Source organism: Megalobrama amblycephala, linkage group LG12, assembly GCF_018812025.1.
Source record: "Megalobrama amblycephala isolate DHTTF-2021 linkage group LG12, ASM1881202v1, whole genome shotgun sequence".
Lineage (NCBI taxonomy): Eukaryota > Metazoa > Chordata > Actinopteri > Cypriniformes > Xenocyprididae > Megalobrama > Megalobrama amblycephala.
In genome coordinates this window covers 28,614,237-28,636,136 of record NC_063055.1, presented here as the reverse complement: position 1 = coordinate 28,636,136, position 21,900 = coordinate 28,614,237, and the positions used below count along the sequence as shown (strand labels likewise).

The 21,900-nt window shown below is 36.9% G+C and overlaps 2 protein-coding genes across 5 annotated transcripts; both read left to right on the top strand.

Moving 5' to 3' along the window:
• The first annotated feature begins 283 nt into the window (after positions 1-283).
• Positions 284-13,848, top strand: LOC125280070. Of its 4 annotated transcripts, none has more exons than XM_048210383.1 (10): positions 284-478; positions 665-746; positions 910-974; positions 1,095-1,157; positions 1,448-1,564; positions 3,100-3,198; positions 3,292-3,399; positions 4,067-4,592; positions 7,288-7,500; positions 13,128-13,848. In XM_048210383.1, exons 3-10 carry the CDS (start codon positions 943-945, stop codon positions 13,668-13,670), a joined length of 1,701 nt encoding a protein of 566 aa, XP_048066340.1. In that variant the 5' UTR covers positions 284-478; positions 665-746; positions 910-942; the 3' UTR covers positions 13,671-13,848. The 4 variants fall into 4 exon arrangements, with proteins under 4 accessions (XP_048066340.1, XP_048066339.1, XP_048066337.1 ...); XM_048210382.1 differs by having other exon boundaries at positions 662-746; XM_048210380.1 differs by lacking the exon at positions 665-746.
• A 2,792-nt stretch (positions 13,849-16,640) lies between these two features.
• On the top strand, positions 16,641-21,848 carry lg12h12orf43 (linkage group 12 C12orf43 homolog). Its single transcript, XM_048210385.1, has 6 exons — positions 16,641-17,096; positions 17,244-17,274; positions 17,354-17,452; positions 17,582-17,661; positions 17,881-17,971; positions 21,365-21,848. Exons 1-6 carry the CDS (start codon positions 17,003-17,005, stop codon positions 21,699-21,701), a joined length of 732 nt encoding a protein of 243 aa, XP_048066342.1. The 5' UTR covers positions 16,641-17,002; the 3' UTR covers positions 21,702-21,848.
• The last annotated feature ends 52 nt before the right edge of the window (positions 21,849-21,900 follow it).

The window sequence follows — 21,900 nt, the reverse complement described above, 5'->3', positions numbered from 1 at the left end:
CTTACTGGTGTTCAGTTTTTGTCATCGGTTATTCAGTTATTATAAATAAAATTTTAAATACAATAGTTTATTTAGTGTTTTGCATTAGCCTAGATCAATTATAGCTACCAAAAGTCATTCTGCAACAGTTTATCCAGGTGGGCTTCTTACACTATAGGTCTTACCCCTCTTTAAATATTTGACATTTTGTACAATGACAACTAAATTAGCAAAAGTTTCCATTTATTTCCTATAATAACACGTTGGCTGACGTAGCCTATCGTCATCCTGCACATGTTAAACTTGTATGCTACAATTTGAAAGTAAATCCTTCTTCCCCTATCTTACCCCAAACAAGTGTGTACAGCTCTAATAGGAAAACGTTTAAAAAAAAAAAAAAGGAAACGTATCAATTGTCTGGTATGCCAAGATACCCAGCTTATATATTTGACAAGTATAGTCATGCTGATCGCACCATGCTGAAGAATAAACTTGTTTGGTAGGTTTGATCTTTGTTGATTTGTTTGTTGAGGTATGTTTGCTGGTTTTAGAGGGGTGTTGGGCGCTTTTCGGTAGGCTAGCTTGGATATTATCTGGGAAACCAGCTCACAGAAGCAATAACTAAATAAACAATGTTTGTTGTTTAAAAAAAAAAAAAAAAAATGTTTGTTGTTTTACTGAGGAGGGCGGATAGGTGACAATTACGTGGAAATGAATTTTGACTGAAGTGAAAACGATTTGCAAGACTGAACATTTCATTAGCTATTGTAAGTATAAGCTAAACACATTAAAAAGTAGGCTATTACCATTCTTTCACGACCCACATTTTTGCTAAAATCTTTACGTGTTTTAATGTGAAAAGCACTAAGTTTCGATTTCTGCAGAAATGGAAGAGCTCATGTTTGCGTGCCTCTCTTTGTATTCTCACAGGTCTCGAGTTGTCTGCACTTAAAGGACATTACAATGAGTCTTAACGACCCTCTTGATTTTAAAAGGTGCACAAAGTTCTCTGTTTATGAGTTTTTATCACTGTGTTTTGAAACGAATAATCTTGACGTGTTTAGCTCATATTTATCATTGAAACTGATTACAAATCATGCTGTGTTGATTTCAAGCCAACCCGAGAAAGGAATATCAGAGTCTGAACGCACTGCCAAAAAACATGCCAAAAATAAAAGGTAAACCAAAGTTAATCGTTTCATTTATGTATAAGGAAAGCTAAAATCTAGCATGTGCCCAAACAACCATTTTTGGCGCAAAAAAAAAACAAAAAACACACAACCCAATAGAAGTGGCTGTGAATTTTTCAAAGGGCAAAATCAGAGCCTTTTTAAATCAGGATGTGTGTCATATTTGCTGATATAGAGGATACTATTGAAATGACATTTATTAGTTTATTAAAACGTAGAAATATGAATGTTTTTATCATACAGTTATGTTTCACATGACCTTCTCACTCACGCTTTAGACAGAAGTCAAAGAGAGCAGCTTCTCCTACATCGAGCTATCTGTCAATGAGGACAGACTGGTCAATAGATCCACCAACCAACTTCAAAGACGGAGAGACATTTCCATTGCACTCCAGGTGAATTTTATCTTTAATACAGAAATGAAAGCAAATTTTACTCTGTTGTTATGTTTCCAATAACTACAGGTGCTGGTCATATAATTAGAATATAATCAAAAAGTTGATTTATTTCACTAATTCCATTCAAAAAGTGAAACTTGTATATTATATTCATTCATTACACACAGACTGATATATTTCAAATGTTTATTTCTTTTAATTTTGATGATTATAACTGACAACTAAGGAAAATCCCAAATTCAGTATCTCAGAAAATTAGAATATTACTTAAGACCAATACAAAGAAAGGATTTTTAGAAATCTTGGCCAACTGAAAAGTATGAACTTGAAAAGTATGAGCATGTACAGCACTCAATACTTAGTTGGGGCTCCTTTTGCCTGAATTACTGCAGCAATGCGGCATGGCATGGAGTCAATCAGTCTGTGGCACTGCTCAGGTGTTATGAGAGCCCAGGTTGCTCTGATAGTGGCCTTCAGCTCTTCTGCAGTGGACCAACACCAGCAGATGACATGGCACCCCAAACCATCACTGATTGTGGAAATTTTACACTGGACCTCAAGCAACGTGGATTGTGTGCCTCTCTTCCTCCAGACTCTGGGACCCTGATTTCCAAAGGAAATGCAAAATTTACTTTCATCAGAGAACATAACTTTGGACCACTCAACAGCAGTCCAGTCCTTTTTGTCTTTAGACGCTTCTGACGCTGTCTGTTGTTCAAGAGTGGCTTGACACAAGGAATGCGACAGCTGAAACCCATGTCTTGCATACGTCTGTGCGTAGTGGTTCTTGAAGCACTGACTCCAGCTGCAGTCCACTCTTAGTGAATCTCCCCCACATTTTTGAATGGGTTTTGTTTCACAATCCTCTCCAGGGTGCGGTTATCCCTATTGCTTGTACACTTTTTTCTACCACATCTTTTCCTTCCCTTCGCCTCTCTATTAATGTGCTTGGACACAGAGCTCTGTGAACAGCCAGCCTCTTTTGCAATGACCTTTTGTGTCTTGCCCTCCTTGTGCAAGGTGTCAATGGTCGTCTTTTGGACAACTGTCAAGTCAGCAGTCTTCCCCATGATTGTGTAGCGTACAGAACAAGACTGAGAGACCATTTAAAGGCCTTTGCAGGTGTTTTGAGTTAATTAGCTGATTAGAGTGTGGCACCAGGTGTCTTCAATATCGAACCTTTTCACAATATTCTAATTTTCTGAGATACTGAATTTGGGATTTTCCTTAGTTGTCAGTTATAATCATCAAAATTAAAAGAAATAAACATTTGAAATATATCAGTCTGTGTGTAATGAATGAATATAATATACAAGTTTCACTTTTTGAATGGAATTAGTGAAATAAATCAACTTTTTGATGATATTCTAATTATATGACCAGCACCTGTATATAAAATATAAAAATAACAAGAATCTAAAACAATAATTTTTAAAAAATAATAAAAAATCATTCTTTTTTATAAGACAAAGCACCAATTTCTAATCAAACACATACAATGCCATGCACCAACACTATATTTAAAATGACAGGATTAAGAGAAAAAGAGAGACTTCACCAGTCACCAGTTATATTTCACTGAAAAGTGATAACCCAATGAATGTTTCAGAAGGCAACGATTACGAATTAAGGTGAGGACATTTGTCATATTTGAACTAAAATCTTTAATAACTTTTTACTACTGTAATAAAAATAAATAAGTACATGACATTGTTTTCTTACAGAGTAAGAGCAGCTTCTCCTACACCCACCTATTTGTCTTTGAAGACAGACTGGTCAATAGATCCACCAACCAATTTCAAAACTGAAGAAACTTTCCCATTGGATCCAAGGTGAAGTTATTCTTACTTATATTTATTTTGTGACGAGCAGGGCGGGCGAGAGCTGTGAGGGAACGGCACGAGGCCGGTGACGCTAGTGATAACGAGCATCAGCTGCGAGTCACACCGGCCTCGAGTCTCTCACGGAGGAGCGACGACAGTGAAAGACGAGAGAGGACCAGGCCTGGACTTTATTTTATGTTTTATTATGTTTGTGTGGCCGGCAGATGTCCGTGAGGGTCTGCCGGCATTACTTTCGTTTTGTTCTTTGTTTATTTTATATTAAAGTTATGGTTTAAACGTTCGCCGGTTACCGCCTCCTTCTTCCCGTATATACGAACTGTGTTACGTTTAGTAATATAAATATTAGTTTAAAATTCAGCATTAAAGAGATAGTTCACTCATTCTTTACTCACCCTCATGCTATCCCCCATATGACTTTCTTTCTTCAGATAAACACAAAGATTTTTAGGAAAATAATCAATCTCTATGAGTCGATATAATGCAAGTTACAAATTTCATTTGTGTTTATCTAAAGAAAGAAAGTCATACACATCAGGGATGGCACGAATGTGAGTAAATGATGATATTTTTTGGTGAACTATGACTTTAAGCAATGTAACAGCAGCGTACAGAAAAGTTTCATTTAGATAATGACTTAAATTTTTTTGACTTCTAGACTGCTGACAGATCAACACTTAAGGTGTCCATTGTGCAAATCGATGTTGAAGGATCCAGTGTCCATCCCCTGTGGCCACAATTACTGCAGCGGTTGTATTAATGCATTCTGGGACAACTGTGTAGGAGAATATGCTTGTCCACACTGTAGTAAAGCATCAGAAACACGTCCACTGCTGAACACAAATGCAGCTTTGGCTGAGGTGGTTAAAAACCTGAAGCAGGCTGGCTTCAGTCCAGCCCTTCCACCACAATCCTATGCCGGACCAGAAGATGTGGCCTGTGATTTATGCTCTGAGCGCAGATTGAAATCGGTGAAGTCTTGCACGACCTGTGGCGTGTCCCTCTGTGAGACTCATGTCAGGCAACATTACACAGTACCAGCACTACAGAAACACACACTGTGTGACGTGACTGGAGACATTAAGACGAGACCTTCGCAGCAGCTTCAGACCTCAGACAACAGCTTCAACAGCACTGCCAGCGGACAACAGCATCATATAGATAAAACTCAAGACATTATAAAGGTTTGGTATCCTAATAAAATTTTGTGATATATAAAACAATGCATCAAATTTGAACGTTACTAAATAGATAATGCATACTTTATTACAGTTGTCATGAAATGGAAGTTGCAATAGTCTTTTCTTCCCTATTGTGACGTGCAGTGAAATCAAGGCCACATTTACATTACATGGTTTAGGTGACTCAATTCTGATTTTTTTCCTCCCATGTGGCACAGACACGGCCCACGAATTTGTAAGCAATAAAAAAAATCACATGGATTCCGATATTCTCAGATCAGTTTCAGGCCTCATTCATGTGGAAATAAGTCTGATGAATCGGATACATGCATTTGCGTCTGCCATGTATTTGGACAGATCAGATATTCCCCTGTTAATGCGAGTTGTACGTCACTGAAAAATTGTGTTCTTTCTGAAAAAAAAAAATAGTTTCATGCTTGTGTATGTTGACCTAGTTTCTTCATGTGTGTCAGTTAGCCTAAATAAGTTCACCTGTTATTCATTTTGTTGATTAGTTTGGTCTGTCTATTTAAAGGATTAGTCCACTTTTAAATAAACTTTTCCTGATAATTTAATCACCCCCATGTCATCCAAGATGTTCATGTCTTTCTTTCGTCAGTCGAAAAGAAATTAAGGTTTTTGATGAAAACATTCCAGGATTATTCTCCTTATAGTGGACTTCAGTGGCCTCCAGACGGTTGAAGGTCAAAATTACAGTTTCAGTGACTTCAAAGGGCTTTAAACGATAACAGACAAGGAATAAGGGTCTTATCTAGCGAAACGATCGGTCATTTTCGAAAAAAAATACAACTGTATATGGGAACTGTATATAACTGTAATAGGAAAGGCATTGGACATACAGCGTAAGAGTTTTGAAGAATGCTGAAAGCGGAAGTACATTCAAGGCGATATTTTGTGTTTATAAAGCATATACAGTTGTATTGTTTTTCAAAAATGACCGATCGTTTCGCCCTTATTCCTCATCTGTTATCGTTTAAAGCCCTTTGAAGCTGCACTGAAACTGGAATTTTGACCTTCAACTGTTTGGTGCCCATTGAAGTCCACTATAAGGAGAAAAATCCTGGAATGTTTTCATCAAAAACCTTAATTTCTTTTCGACTGACGAAAGAAAGACATGAACATCTTGGATGACATGGGGGTGAGTAAATTATCAGGAAAAGTTTATTTAAAAGTGGACTAATCCTTTAAGCTCTGTGTTTCCTTCAGTTCTTTGTCAGTTCTCGTTGCGTGATGTTTGGTTGTTCTGTTTGTAGCGAAAATTAACTCAAAGGGGAAATATTAATAATTATTCATAACTCATTATGATTATTAATTATGATTAATTATGAATATGCAAATCCGTTAATCAGATTAACTGGACGTAGCTACATTAAAATTAACATTACAATCAGTTAACCTGTTCGTCCAGTGAACGCTCAGTGTTGATTGTTTATTAATTCTAAGAAATGTCAATTTCCAAGTTATGGAAAAATAATATTTCTTATTGTACTGTACTACTCACGTAGTCCGGATCTATCACTTAAGAGGCAATTCATTAGCAGACGGAGTCAGAACCAAACGTGTATTGTGCACAATCTTTATTAACTAACTCACAAACACATAACTAAACTAACAAACACATAACATAACATACATAAAGGGTCACACACACACACACACACACACACGCAAGTCAGAATGAGTAATGATAGTGTTGAACCGGAAGAGATGCTGTTACTAGAGCTAAATGAAATGTCAAAGGCAATCTGGAAAGGACTCATCAGTTTCTTTTAGCAATAGCAAAGGTAAAGTCTTTACAAATCAATACTAAATCGCTGTTTAGCATTAAAATGTACGATACTTGCAAGATGCCTTTAGGCTGAAGAGCGTCGGATCTGCAGGTTGAGGATAACTCTTGAAGTTATCATCTGAAGTTGTTGCCAGTCTGTTGGGTGATGAGCACATGGCTGGGTGTTGTAGGCCAGGGGCCTACCAGCCTTGCGGCCGGGCCTAGAGAGGCCGGCCGCAAGGAGATTTGTTCGGTCCAGAAGCAAGGAAGAAGAAGAGAGGGAGTGGCACTGTTCGCTGGTTTTTAACCTCTGGTCAAAGTCACACCTCTCAGTTGTTGACCGGACCAATGAAGATGTTGTAATTCTGGGTGGCAACACCCCTCCTGTCAGGGCTTTTACAACCCAGAAAGATTAACAAACTGAGTTCTTGAATCAGAACTATTAAATATTCTTTTAATACTGATGTGTTGCACAGGTATGGATGTACCGCATACACAAACATTTAAATCTTCCCGCTACGAACGTATAGACACTAAACATGGCATGATTGAAGTTACCGTGCAGGTCATAACATTTAACAATCATCAAACATGTAAATACAATGAGTACAATACAACATCAGTAATAATGGATACCATTTCCTGAGAAGGAATCATTTATAGCACAGTCTGTCTATACATTAATGCCATAGAGTCTGTGTTCTGTGTGGAAAATGCAGGGAAGATGCAGATTTTCTGTGTCTCTACTCTGTTCTCCATGCGGCAACCACATTCCTCAGCGCAATAAACTTGTAACTGAAAACTTCCCGGGGGATGGGGACAGACTCCAGAGTGAGCTTAAAACTATTGGTTAACTAACCAATAATTGTGTCTGATTTGCCTCAGTCATTACATGTTCATGCTTTCTAGTATCCTGAGATCTGTGATGCCCCCGAAGCCACCACCCCAGTGATGGACGAGCCTGTGCCCACCGCAGGCACGGAGCCTGACCCCACCATGATACCAGCTGCAGTGAGGAAAGAGACTGAGACTGAGACTGAGACTGAGACCGGGATTGTCCTGGAGCCTGAGACTGAGACGGGGATTGTCCCAGGGCCCGAAACTGAAAATAAGTCTAACCAGGTACGTGAGCCGGGCACATCGTCAGTCCCTGAGGGAAATTTGGTGGAGTTTGAGGGGATGGAGTGTAGTGATGTGTCGTTCATGAACGATTCATTCATTTTGAACAAATCTTTAATATGACTCGTGAACAATGAGTTGTCTCAGAGAGTGATTCGTTCATTTTGTGTTGACTGCGCATGCGCAACATCCCATAGGTTCTGTACAGGAAAGAGAAATTATTAGTTCACCTTTCGAGTCTTCGGCTGCATCCGAAAACTGGAAAATGCTGCTTTTTGAGGACACATTTCAAGGTAGTAAGGCATCAAGGCACGTCCGAATCCAATGTTAGCTTCACTTCCTGTCTCATGAGATACCTTCCTCAGATCGATTTTTGAAGGAAGCATGGATGTATCCTTAGCTGCCTTTGATATCCCACAATCCTGTGCTTTCCATTCTGTGACAGTTGAGCTAGAAAAATAAAGATGGCATCTGAAAGTTGCGTTTGCTGCTCATTTTGTGTATAAATGTACGATTTTGACCAACATATTTCAATTTTGATATCATTTCTATCGAGAAATTACTACTGTAATAATTAAATATTTGTTTAGTTCTCACCAAAGCTTGCGCTATATTGTTGTAGATCATTAAACTTTTACGCTGCCTCAGAAGTCTTTCCAAAATCAATTTCATGAGGTGCCTTCATGCACAAACGCTGCCGTACAAGTCATTCTCTTATAAGACAGCGAGGCAGCAAGACAGCTACCTAGGTTTTCGGACGCAGCCTTCGGGTTCGAGTTGTTCATTCATCAAGTCCCAGCCCATAGGCAAGGCTATGTAGTCTGTACCGGAAACAGAAATGAGTAGGTCACCTCTTGAGTCCTCGGGTTCGAGTCGTTCGTTCATCTTGTCACAGCCCCATAGGCTGAATGCAGTAACAGAAATGATTAGTTCACCTCTCAAGCCTTCGGTTCTGAGTCCTTTGTTCTTTTTGTTATTATAGTGCCACCAAGTGGTGCAGTCCCACCACTTTTTTTGTGCATCCTCAGAGTGCCCCCATTCATAAGCATGTCAAATTTAGTGAAAATATCTAATTTTGTTTAGGAGTTATAGACATTTATTTGTATGAACACATAAAAAATGACCCACACCTGACTTTAGCCTTATTCAGACAGTAGTAGTTTTACAGGGGGGCATTAGAGAAATTTGCATTTCACAGACGTACTTTGAGATTTTAATCCCATACCCAGCCTACTGTTTTTCGGAAAACTCAGTGGTCCTCTAAGAAATCTAATCCTGTCCAAATGCGTATGTCTTTGATTGCTGATATTATATTATACTAACTCTTCTCCTCATGACCTTTTTACCTACATGAGCTACTGTATGTGCACGAATCGTCTGTATACTTTCATATCATTTCAATATGAATAGTATCTGATGAAAGAATAAATGATAAAACTAACAAATAGAGCTAAATTGCGGAAATTGTAAAGGCAGCCCATTTTAATTTCAGTGTCAAATAAGAAAGAGTAAGATACTAGATTTCGCTGCTCACATACAGTATGTGGGTTTATTATAAACAGACACTTGTACAACTTGTGAATTTTACTTAAATAGGGTTTTAATTTATATCAATAAATAATGGATTAAAAAATATATACGTCATAAATTATGCATATAAATACAGTACGTGAGCTTCTGTAACGCCCACATCTAGAACACACACACTCCCATCTCTGTGATAAACACGGAGATGTTAGTCCCATCCGAATCAGTACATGAAATGACAGACGTTTAGTGAAAAGAATATTATAACTCAAACGTCATTTAGTCATTTAGTCCCGTCCAAATAGGGCTATTGATTGCATTTTTTTTTTGCCACTTACTGTCATAATTTTGACATTTGGCCTTTACTGTATAGTCAACGACCTATGTTTTCGATTTTCCTACAGTGGTTTCATCTCGGACTAACAGTTTCTAAGATATTTGTAAATGTTGTTTAATTGCTAAATCACCACTTTGCACTAGCCATAAGGTGAAACCTAGCATGTTTGGTATCGTTAGACTCGGCAAGGATTCAGGAACCCAAGGAGATGACTCCTTGGAAAATATGATAACATGAAAATAAGTCAACCACATCCAAATTAATGAGCATGTAAATGATTTTTTTCACCACTAGGTGTCGCTGATCCGAAACTTCTCAGACTCCTTCAGGGCATTGTGCTGATGACCCATTCCAAGGGCCAGATTTACTAACAGCTTGCGCCAGCGCGAACCCTTTTTTGGTGTTAAAAAACTACTGTCGAGATTTACTAAAGACACGCAGTGCAAAATTAGCGCTGAAAAGGCATGGACTGAGTTGTTTTTGCAGCTGACCTTATTGCATATGCATTTGTAGGAGTTTCCCTTTCAGTTGCAAAATTTATGGGAGGAGAATATTTAAATGAATCCTGCAGTGTGATTTACTAAAGTTTACGCTAGTCAATTTACTGGTATTTGCGCAGTTATTCTTAACACTCCAAACAAAGCATGTCTTAACCCATTTTGCAACATGGCTGCAATTGTTTCTGCTAGGAGGATACACCACAGAGAACAGAGAGCACGTGATAGCAGGGAGAAAATATTTTCCACTCGTATTAATTTCTTTGGAATGCCAGAGGAAGACGTTATCCATATATTAGATGTAACAAGTTGCGCCTGTGCCAACCCACACCTGATGAGAGCATCAGCTCTGCTTATTTGCAACCCAGTGCTAATTTGCACTGCTCTTGGTAGATTGTGTTGGTCATTATGTAAATGATTTGACTGCATGTGTGTTCTTTAATTTGCACGTTAGCAGTAGATCACGCGCAAAACTTGCGACTCCTATTGGCGCATTTGTGGAATTCCATTCTCATGCTAATTTGCCCCGTTTAGTAAATCTGGCCCCAAGTTTCGTAATGATATGTTCATGCGTTCATAAAATACAGCATTTTACTACAAAATTAAAAATGGCAGACGTCTAAAATGGCAAATATGGATCAATTGGATATCATTCGACTTGGCATTTTTATGATTTTTGGACAAACTGTTTAGAAGTTTTAAGCAAAAATAGCCAATTTTCGCAACTCTGGACCACTAGGTGGCGCTGCACCGAAACACAGCATGTAACGTCATGCTTGTGATGAAATGGACCAAGTTTGGTCTCAATACGATAAAGTGTTGAGGAGATAGAGCCTTATGTCTATTTTCGCAAAGATACGGACAATTTTTTCGTGCAAAAATGGTTTGATAAATCAACTTAAATTAAACAACTTTTTGTCGGCATGGTCTGAAGATGATATGGTTACATTTTTGTGAAAATCGGAGCAGCAGCCTACTTTTTCAAACAGCAGCGAGTTTGAAAAAGTAGTTTTTTTCGGAAAATTCAAAATTTTCATGATGGATAATGATGTCATGCAATTGAATCGTCTTGATTATTTTTTTAGCATAAATATAAGTGCGATATTTATTAGCATAAATATAAGTGCAAGTTTGGACAGTTTGAGATGAGTTGGGGGATTGAGTTAGAGACTATGGTAAATTTACTATGGTGACAGTTCAGACCAAGCGTGCCACACGAGTCCTGAAAAATGAAGCCAAAGTGTCTCAATCGCCCCCAGGTGGCTGGATGCAGTATAGGTCATAAACCCCGCCCTCTCCATGTAATGTAATGGGACGCAAGACAAACTAAACAATTGAATTACACATCAATTTTTTTTTTTCCAAAGACAATTTCTGTCATTTTAGGCAGTTTTTATCACGCTGGTGTTAGTTCAAGTGTTCATTCTTTAAATAAGTTTGGTTTTAGTTAGTTATTTGATGCTATAAAAACGGGGGTGAGACGTCACGATTGACAGCTGAAGTTGACAGCTTCTCTGAGTGTAGTCACTGAGGCGCCAACAGACTTTTTTCTGGATCTTCGTGAGGTGACTGGAGCTTTAACTTTAATTACTACATTTTCATAACTGTTTATTTCACACCAAAATAATGAGTTGTTCTGAGTTTGGGCGGGACCTTGACATCACGGCTCCACTTTGTGCTTCAAGTTCACTATGCACAGACTGGAGACTCAAGAAGAAGAAGAACGTCAATGGATACAGTAGGTGCCTATGCACCTTCAGTGCTTGGCACCTAATTACCGTTGTTTTCTGGTAGCCCTATATATATCTGTTTAATTAAATTTTGCACTGCAAACATCCATTACCGCTTTAAAGGGTTAGTTCACCCAAAAATGAAAATTCTGTCATTTATTACTCACCCTCATGCCGTTCCACACCCGTAAGACCTTCGTTAATCTTCAGAACACAAATTAAGATATTTTAGTTGAAATCCGATAGCTCCGTGAGGCCTCCATAGGGAGCAATGGACATTTCCTCATTCAAGATCCATAAAGGTACTAAAAACATATTTAAATCAGTTCATGTGAGTACAGTGGTTCAATATTAATATTATAAAGCGATGAGAATATTTTTGGAGCGCCAAAAAAACTAAATAACGACTTACTTAGTGATGGCCGATTTCAAAACACTGCTTCAGGAGGCATCGGAGCACAGATGAATCAGTGTGTCGAATCTGCAATTCGGAGCGCCAAAGTCACGTGATTTCAGTAGTTTGACACGCGATCTGAATCATGATTCGATACACTGATTCATTTATGATCCGATGCTTCCTGAAGCAGTGTTTTGAAATCGGCCATCACTAAGTAAGTCGTTATTTAGTTTTTTTGGCGCTCCAAAAAATTCTTGTCGTTTATAATATTAATATTGAACCACTGTACTCACATGAACTGATTTAAATATGTTTTTAGTACCTTTATGGATCTTGAGTGAGGAAGTGTCCATTGCTCCCTATGGAGGCCTCACGGAGCTATCGGATTTCAACTAAAATATCTTAATTTGTGTTCTGAAGATTAACAAAGGTCTTAAGGGTGTGGAACGGCATGAGGGTAAGTAATAAATGACAAAATTTTCATTTTTGGGTGAACTAACCCTTTAACTTATCCATGCTGGCAAATAGGCTAATCATGGTTCCACCCCACATTAATTATAAATAAAAATTAAAATAGGATGGCCATTCAGAACCCAAGAGTCAACCACGTTGCATAGTAAAGAGATCAACAGAATTATTTTGGACTGGGATTAATGTAAACGGATATCAGATACCAGTGGTGTCTAAAGTGAATGTAAACAGGTGGGACAAACAATCAGATAAGGTCAAAAGGTCAGATCTGTGCATCAAGGCTTGCAGTGTAAACACAGCCTAAAATGACATCCAGCTCTCCCTCTCTGGCTCTGCAGTGAAATGTCTTCTCAAAAAAGAAAAAATGTAGGGCGGGATTTGATTTTGTCCATCAGGAACTGATTGGATGGTTGTGATTTGCTATTGTTGTGATGTCATGTGAGTGACAGGTTGTCCCACCCTCAAGTCAGTAAACACGCCATCAGAGAAGAGAACAGATATTGCTGCAAGAGGGAGGGGAAGTTATTTTAATTAAAAATTACAAGGACACATGAATTAAAACAATAATGATGTGCACACATAAATACTGCAATATACCATGAAAAAATAAGAATTGTCAATTTTGATTTCATTGTCACTTTAATTTGCTCGATGTATTTTTCTTTTTGTAGGAGACGGCAGTCGCCACCAAGTTTCAGACACGTCTAAAAAGATCTGCAAAAACCTTCAGACCTAAAAAAAAAGGAAAAAAAGAAAATGTTAAAAGTCTTGCGCTTATTTGCTCCACACTACAGCAAGAGGTTTCAGGGCTTAAAGAAAAACTCTTAAAGTTAGAGACGAAGAATACAAAGACAGAAAAATATGAAGATGAAGAGGATTATGACTATGAAAAGGAAGAAGATGATGATGAGGAGGATTATGACTATGGAGATGAAGATAAAGAAGAAGATGATGAGGAGGAGGAAGATGAAGAATATGAGCTGGACGATTATGGTGATGATAATGAGGACTATAGTGAGAAAGATTTTGATGCAGAGAGTGATGTAGAAGAGGTGGATGATGAAGATAGTTTTGATGATGAGGATGGATACAAAGATGATTATGATTGGGAGAAAGATGATTGGAAAGAGAATGAAGATGAGGAAGACTATGATGATGACAACAATTCTGAGGAAGATAGCGATGAGGATTTGTATGATGATAATTACTGTTAAACTCTGCTAACAGTGACTGTTGCTGCATATTTACAACAAGGTCAAGTAGTAGAAGTACATACATTTTCTTAAAGGTGCTAAAGAGGATGTTTTGTTTTATACATTTTTGCAATATTACTTGAAACTGTCTTTACTAACTGATAAAAGACTTTTTATTAGGTGCAATGAAAGGAATAATATTAATATACATCATCTGTGCACGAGGTAGGGCCTTAAAAACATCAGCCAATCGTTTACGTGATCATCTGGCTTGTCAATCACTGCCGTGACGTTCCTTGTGAGAGACGTGATCGGCTGCGCACTCCAGTAACTTTCCACACTCCACAGGCGCTGCATGCAATATTTTTGTGAGGAGACAGGAGTAACAACTGCAGATTATGAGTTACCTGCGGTGAGTCCGACATAATGAATCCACTAACACGACACAGCGAATACCGGTGGTAAACACTCGTGTTCCAATACTCGTGCACGAGTTTTGGGAGGCGTTCCCTCAAAATGAGCTGTGAAGGAGGGGGGTTGTTCTTACGCATGCGCTCATTTCAAAAACTCACTAACAGTCTTTGGTTTCTCAGTCGACGAAAAAATCCTCTCTATCACCTTTAATTATCTTTCTGCAAAGACATTTCAAAGCATTTGAGTGGGAAATAATTACAGTTAAAACAGCCAATACTTGTTTTCAGTATACATTCAAGCAGTTTAGGAAACGTTAATTTTAAAAGTAATGCGTCAGTTACTTTTTTATGGAAAGTAATGTGTTATGTTACTTTTGAATTACTTTTGTCACTCGTCTAGGCTTGCTTGTTTGATTGTTTTTATAACAAAAAAAGTTCTATTTTCGGCAAATGTAAAGGTCCTTTCACACCAGAAGTGAAATGAATAAGCCTCAGGCTGAAGGAAATGCAAATTCACACCTGTACAGTAAAGAGTGCAGCTCAAACAAACCTTTCAGCTGTGCTGCCATTATTAATGAAGATTTCTCTCAACATGGGAACAGGAGAGCTGTCAGTCAGTAAATAACTTGGAATACTTATTTAAAATAGTAACTCCGATATTTTGTTGTGAAATTTTACTTTACACATTATTCGAAAAAAGTAATCTGATTACGTAACTTTACTTGTAATGCATTACCCTCAACACTGATTGTTAATAATATTTCAAGATGAACATATACTGGACTGAAGTTTGCTTGATTATCCCTCACATCTTTTTTTTTTTTAATTAATTTATTTTTTTTAGAAAAAAAATCATGTTAAATGTGAGTATCAAATATAAAGCATCAGGCTCTTGAGGAACGTACATCTCATCATTTTAGTGCATTTCATTGCATGTTTGCCTCCACAATAAAACTATACACAACTTTGATCATACTAAGCATTTTAAATATCATACTAAGTCATATTATTGGAAGATATGCATATATATTGGAAGAGTGACAACTGATATTTATATGCATTTTATGTAGGCTATGTAGCCTGCAATGTTGTTGTGAAGATCTCATCGATTTACATTACAAGCTTTCAGACTTTTTTGGCTATATAAATATCAGCAACTGTACCAAAATTGCATATTTATGCTCATTTTGGGCCTCTAAAATTATGAGCTCCATATTGTTCTATGTCATACTATATGAACCATAAAAGTCTGGAGCATCAAATATGATATTCAACAAAAAACATATGCAAACTTTTTAGAAGTTTTTTTTTAGAGTGTCTAAAGGTTAAATATACTGTCCATTTAAAAAAATAAAAAAAAAAAATAAAAGATTTTTCAATTCATATGTCAAGCTTTACATGGTACTAACCCAGTAAATTCTGCAATAAAATCTTTTTTTCAGCTAATTTTAAAACGGCCTAATTTAAGATTTAAGAGAGCAATTGAAAAACATACAAAGTTTTAAAATTGGTATGTTGGAAAATAATTCTTCACTTAAAGGGATAGTTCACCCAAAAAAGAAAATTCTGTCATTAATTACTCACCATTGTGTCTTTCCAAACCCATAAGACTTTCGTTCATCTTTGGAACACAAATGAAGATCTTTTTGATGAAATCTGAGAGCTTTCTGTCCCTCCATAGACAGCTATGTGACCAGCTACCATTTTGATGCTTTAAAAAGTTCATAAAGAGATTGTAAAACTAATCCATATGTATTGAGCTGTTTAGTCCAAATTTTCTGAAGAGACTTGAATGCTTTATGAACAGATTTCATTTATTCACATCACTGGCATAGCCATGGATTGCCAAGTCCGCGGTTTTGAGCTACTTTTACACTGTTGCCGCAGGTTGATTTTCATGTCCGCGGGTTGAATTGACCCCAAATAACGTGATATTTAGCCCCTGGAATGCTAATTTTACCAGGAGAGCCCTGCCAAAAATGGAAAGCGATTTTTATCATGGGACCCCATGATATTATAAAAACTTCCTAATGTGTAATTTATATGCTAGTAGCTTACAAATAAATTAATATTAACCTTTAACTCTCGCACATCATTAAACATGCTTGAGCTTCTGTTTACCACAACTGATGTGTGATTTGATGAATATTTATATGTGAATAAATGCCTAAATTCAATCTGTTCATCAGATAAATCGATTAAATCGATCAGAAAATTTTTGACTAAACCGCGCAATTCATATGGATTCGTTTACAATCTCTTTATGAACTTTTTTGAAACATCAAAGTGGTATTGCTGGAGGGACAGAAAGCTCTGAGACTTCATTAAAATATCTTCATTTGTGTTCTGAAGATGAATGAAAGTCTTACTGGTTTGGAACGGCATGAGGGTGAGTAATTAATGACAGAATTTTCATTTTTGGGTGAACTAACCCTTTAATCTCAAACAACTCTTCTGTGCACACTGACCTTGAGCAACTATGGTATTGAGGGACAAAAAAAACAACAACTAATTTTAGACAAACACAGAAAAACAAAAATCACAGAACATAAAAACTTAAGTAAGTTTATAATGTTTAACTGTAAATACTTTAAGATGTTGATTGTGTCTGTGTCTTGGCAGGTCAATGGATTACCGGTCCCTCCACATATCACGTTTACTGTTTTAGCTCCATTACAGCAGAGGGCAGTAAAACACATTATGCTTGATGCTGCAACCTGAACGTTTTTGTTCGTTTTGACCATGGTTTTGACAACATGTGAAACGAAAGCTCGTGTGGCATATTTTTTCATGAATGTGTGAAGTTAAAGTGGATAATTACACGTTGTATATCAGTCACTTTTTAAGCATCTCTCCCGAAATGCTGCACCACTGCCTACGTTAATGTCTGTCGGTTTAACTGCGTTTATGCATGAATTAAAACACTGATAAACCTCGAGGATGTCTGAAAGCAGCAGTGAAGATGAAAACTCGGCAAGACTGAAAGAAGCTGTCTGGCACTTTGGACCACATGATGCCAAGCTCAATGGAAAAGGTTCCGTTTTATAGAGATATTTATTTTTCGAGATGTTTACAGTGAATAGTATGAGATGAAATTACTTCACTAACCATTTAAGCGTTGACAGATATTACATGGATATCTCAGGACTAACTCAGTGCTGCTTTTATCCAATTCACACAGATGCAGAAAACAACGGCAGACAAAGTCGTAGGTGAGTCAGTATTTAAACAGCTTTGAGATAGAGTTTCAGTGGTTATTTTGTCATGAATTTGGTTAACTTTGTTACACAGAGTCGATGTTTCAAAGCATGAACATGATGGGAATGAGCTCGGGACAACACCAGAGTTTCAATCCCATGTGGCAAAAAAGTTAGGAGCTATATTGGACGGGTGAGACACTACAAACAATGTTATTTCCCATGCTCAACTTCTGAGTATATTTGTCATTATCTTTTATTTCTAAGCTTGTCAGTACAGTTTCTCTCTCATACTCTTGTTTACAAACCCACTCAACTGTAGGTGTATTTCAGAAGTGTTTTCTGAGACTGTTGACTCAGAACCTGGTCAGTCCCAAAACAGAGAAGAAGACAATGAAGAAGGCAAGTTGACAATAGAGTTCTTGTAGTTTGAGGTGCCTCAAGAAAAAGGATTTAAAAATCTTAAGATACACAAGTAATTACTGCAGTATATTTACATATGTATATGCAAATTTATTGTTACAAAGTGACAGATGTACAATAATATACATGATATCCACAAATGTCTAAGCTAAATATCTGGATTTCATATAGTTGAATATTTCATGTAATTTTTTAAAGGTTTCCGTCTGTTCTCCACATCTGCCTCTGGAAAATGGGAGGAACAATCACCTCCTCCACCTCCTAAAAGAAGACCAATTTCCAGCTCTAGGTGAGTCCGAGTCCTGCTTATGATAGGACAATCAGAAATATATCTTTTTTAATTTATTATTATTTTTTAATAAGAATAGTTCACCCAAACTAAGGATATGGATAATAAGGATAGTTCACCCAAAATTGACAGTTCTGTCATCAGTTACTCAACCTCATTTTGTTCCAAACCCATACGAATTTTTATTAATTTTGGAAACAAGGGATGAATTATATATTACATGTTAAGCTGTCATTTTGCACCGGCATGATTCTACAGAAGCCCTTCGCTAGTGTTGTCTGCAACGCTATTTACCTCATCTCCGGCGAAGGGCTTCTGCGTGCAAAAAAGAAAAGCCCTGCATGAACACGCAGCGTAATGAAGCGAGTGGCTTTTCCTGATGGATCTCATTGCTATAAGATGGATTTCTGTGTGTGAGGTTATAAGCGGTTGTTCCTTTTCTCTACATGTTTCTCAAAAATGCACTTAAATGCTGAAATGTCAATCACTCATCACTGCAACCTCATTACTTCCTATAACTTGTAGTGTAATGTTATTTACCTGACCATAAGATGATTAAAGTTTATTTTTCTAAATATTCATGGTAAATATCTAAATAATTAAACATTGCATTTTATTTAGCTTTTCTTTAGGGATATTCACCAATCAAGCGGTGCTTTTTTGTCTTCAAACCCAAAATGATAATGACAAATGGAAGAAGCTTGGATGAATTTAGAAGTAAGAAGCAAAAGGAACAATGATATCACTTTCCCAGCTTTTGATTTTATTATTCTTAAAAGTAATCTAAAATCCATGCTGATGGCGCTTATTGAAACAGTAAGCAAAAATGTTCAGTTTAGATGCTGGCACTTAGAAGTGCGGATTCAGAGAGAACTTAAAGTGAGATAATAACATGGTCATAGAATTGTTTTAAATAATAAAATTTTGTTAAATGCCCGACATAGTTTAAAAAAAATTGGGTCCTTCTTGGGTCCATTTAGAAAAAGCACATTTATTTTAAATTACCTGAGGCCACTAATACCGAACTGGACATGTGTCAGAGGCACTCTTCGAAATTTTGGACCTGAACCCGCTCGGGTTTCGACAGTTGACGGTAGTCATTGAATTTCATAGTATTAGTACTATAGAAGTCAATGGTACCGTCAACTGTCTCGTTACCAATATTTTTCATCATCTTTTGTGTTAAGCAGAAGAAAAAAAACTCACCTTCATGTTGGTGAGTAAAGGATGACAATTTTCATTTTTCTGTGAACTATCCCTTTAAGTCAATTAACCCACTAACAAAGCGCTTCAGTTTAGCGGTGTCCATTCAGCTGTTTGGCTAAAGCGTGCACAGCTCAAACAGCAATGTTGTTTAAAACGATCTTTCTGTTTTAAAAAAAACATGGCATTATTAATAATAACTAGCACTTTTATTTTTCTTGTAATATTTTCAGCAACATCATGGTTTCACTAAATTAATTTCATTATTGTCTGTGCATAGACTATTACATTTTATTTATCCATGGCATATGCATTTTGGTTCTTTATACCTCTTGTCCAATGCCTTATTTGCATTATTTAGGTATTTGATTTCTTTGTAAGGCAGTAGATTTTTTTTTTTTTAAATAAAGAAATTTGGCCATTAGAGTGTAAAATTAATTTTAAAAGTTAGAGGGATAGTTCACCCAAAAATGAAAATTTGATGTTTATCTGCTTACCCCCAGTGCATCCAAGATGTAGGTGACTTTGTTTCTTCAGTAGAACACAAATGATGATTTTTAATTCCAACCGTTGCAGTCTGTCAGTCAAATAATGCGAGTGAATGGGAACTCTATCAATAAGAGTTGAAAAAAACGTAGACAAATCTAAATTAAACCCTGCGGCTCGTGACGACACATTGATGTCCTAAGACACAAAACGATTGGTTTGTGCGTGTAACCGAACATTATTTATATAATTTTTTTACCTCTAAAACACCACAATGTCCAACTGCGTTCAGCATTCGCTTAGTGAGGTCTGATCATGCTCTGACAACAGCAGTGATGTCTCGCGCATATACTTCAATGAGAGCGAGACATCACTGCCATTGTCAGAGCGCGATCAGACCTCACTAACTGAGTGCTGAACGCAGTTGGACATTGTGGCGTTTTAGAGGTAAAAAATGATATACTGTTCGGTTTCTCGCACAAACCGATCGTTTTGTGTCTTAGGACATCAATGTGTCGTTACGAGCCGCAGGGTTTAATTTGGATTTGTCTATCTAAGTTTTTTCGACTCTTATTGATAGAGTTCCAATTCACTCGCATTATTTGACTGACAGACGGCAGCGGTTGGAATTAAAAATCATCATTTCTACTGGTTCTACTGAAGAAACAAAGTCACCTACATCTTGGATGCGCTGGGGGTAAGCAGATAAACATCAAATTTTCATTTTTGGGTGAACTATCCCTTTAAGGAATCTTTATGGTTCAAGCTAGGAACTGTACTTTGTCTGTGTTGAAGTGCTTGGGACATGGCTTTTAATGGTGAACCTTTTGTTTTTGTAATCAGGTTCTCGATAAAATTATTTGTATTTGGATTTAGATATATCGGTTCTTGGCTTTCAAAGATAAAGAATTATTGGTTATTGGTGTATCCCTGTTGGAAACACAAATGAAGGTATTTTTAATGAAATCTGAAAGATTTCTGTCCCTCCATTGAAAGTCTACACACCCAGAAATCTTCAGAATGTAAAAATAAATTCATATGAATCAAGCGGTCTAATCCAAGTCTTCAGAAGAGACACAAAAGCTCAACTGTACTTGTCTGATGTACGAGTTAAACCTTGCTGGTTCTTGCGGAAGCTCAAACGTGCTGGCATGACGTGACAATGAACCACATTGTTGGCTTTTGTGCGTCAGCTTCCATTCACCGTATTTGAGTGTTTTATGTGCAAATTAGGTCCCTTTAGAAGACTTGGATTAAACCGCACATTTCATCTGGATTTATTTTAAGAAGTGTCAGAGTTTTGGGTTAATAGGGGGACAGACATCTCTGCGATTTCATTAAAAATGTCTGCATTTGTGTTTGCAAGATGAATGAAATTCAAATGGGTTTTGAATGACATGAGGGTTAGCAATTGATGACAGAATTTAAATTTTTTGTTTGATCTAACACTTTAAGGCAAGTTACAGTCCAACAGTATTAAAGTAACTTATGCCCAAAGAAGAATATGCTTAATTGTCATATGTCACAATGCAAAAGGTAGAAAAATAGCTTTTCATTGCCATTTCAATGATCTATCTTTCTGTCTGTCTGTCTGAACATAATTGATGATACTACTTATCAACAAGCCAGTATGTTTATAATAAATTTTGCATTCATGACAATCTATATAATGTTTAAAGCATCTTGTTTCTTGTATTTCTGCAGTGACAGTGACAGTGAGAAGGAGATGAGGCTCAGAGAAGCTGCTGTGTCTGTGTCAGACATCCTTGGCCCTTTAGCCCAAACCTTCACAGAGACGACAGACAGGAAAAGTATGGCAAACATAGAGTCTGTAAAAGAGGACACCGTCACAAAGAAGACCAAGAAAAAGAAGAAAAGAAAAACATCAGAGGGAAGTGAGGAGAAACATATTCAGGTGTCAGAGAAACAGTCTAATGGAGATACAACAGGAGCACAAACAACTGTGGTAGAGAATTTGACAAAGAAAAAAAGAAGAAAAAGAAAAGAAAAAAGGGCAAAAAAGCCGATGATGAATGAATGACTTTATTATTTGAAATAGTAATTGTTCCGTTAATGCTGTTTTATTAACTTTAATAGTTGACTGCAAAGTTGTTTCTTTTGAGGATTTAGCATTTTCATGCTATAAATACACCAAAATATCAATAAAATTGTTTATTTTGCTACAAAATATTTTTCTAGACTTTTTTTGTTTGTTTTAATCAGACTGAAATCCAGAACAA

What these genes read in the sequence shown, in the direction of transcription:
- LOC125280070 (XM_048210380.1), top strand. Translation starts at nt 943, where the DNA reads ATGAGTCTTAACGACCCTCTTGATTTTAAAAG. An exon ending in ACATTTCCATTGCACTCCAG is followed by an intron (nt 1,565 to 3,099) that starts GTGAATTTTATC and finishes TTAAAATGACAG; the next exon opens with GATTAAGAGAAAAAGAGAGA. An exon ending in ACTTTCCCATTGGATCCAAG is followed by an intron (nt 3,400 to 4,066) that starts GTGAAGTTATTC and finishes TTTGACTTCTAG; the next exon opens with ACTGCTGACAGATCAACACT.
- lg12h12orf43 (XM_048210385.1), top strand. Translation starts at nt 17,003, where the DNA reads ATGTCTGAAAGCAGCAGTGAAGATGAAAACTCGGCAAGACTGAAAGAA. An exon ending in AGAAGAAGACAATGAAGAAG is followed by an intron (nt 17,662 to 17,880) that starts GCAAGTTGACAA and finishes AATTTTTTAAAG; the next exon opens with GTTTCCGTCTGTTCTCCACA. An exon ending in AGACCAATTTCCAGCTCTAG is followed by an intron (nt 17,972 to 21,364) that starts GTGAGTCCGAGT and finishes GTATTTCTGCAG; the next exon opens with TGACAGTGACAGTGAGAAGG.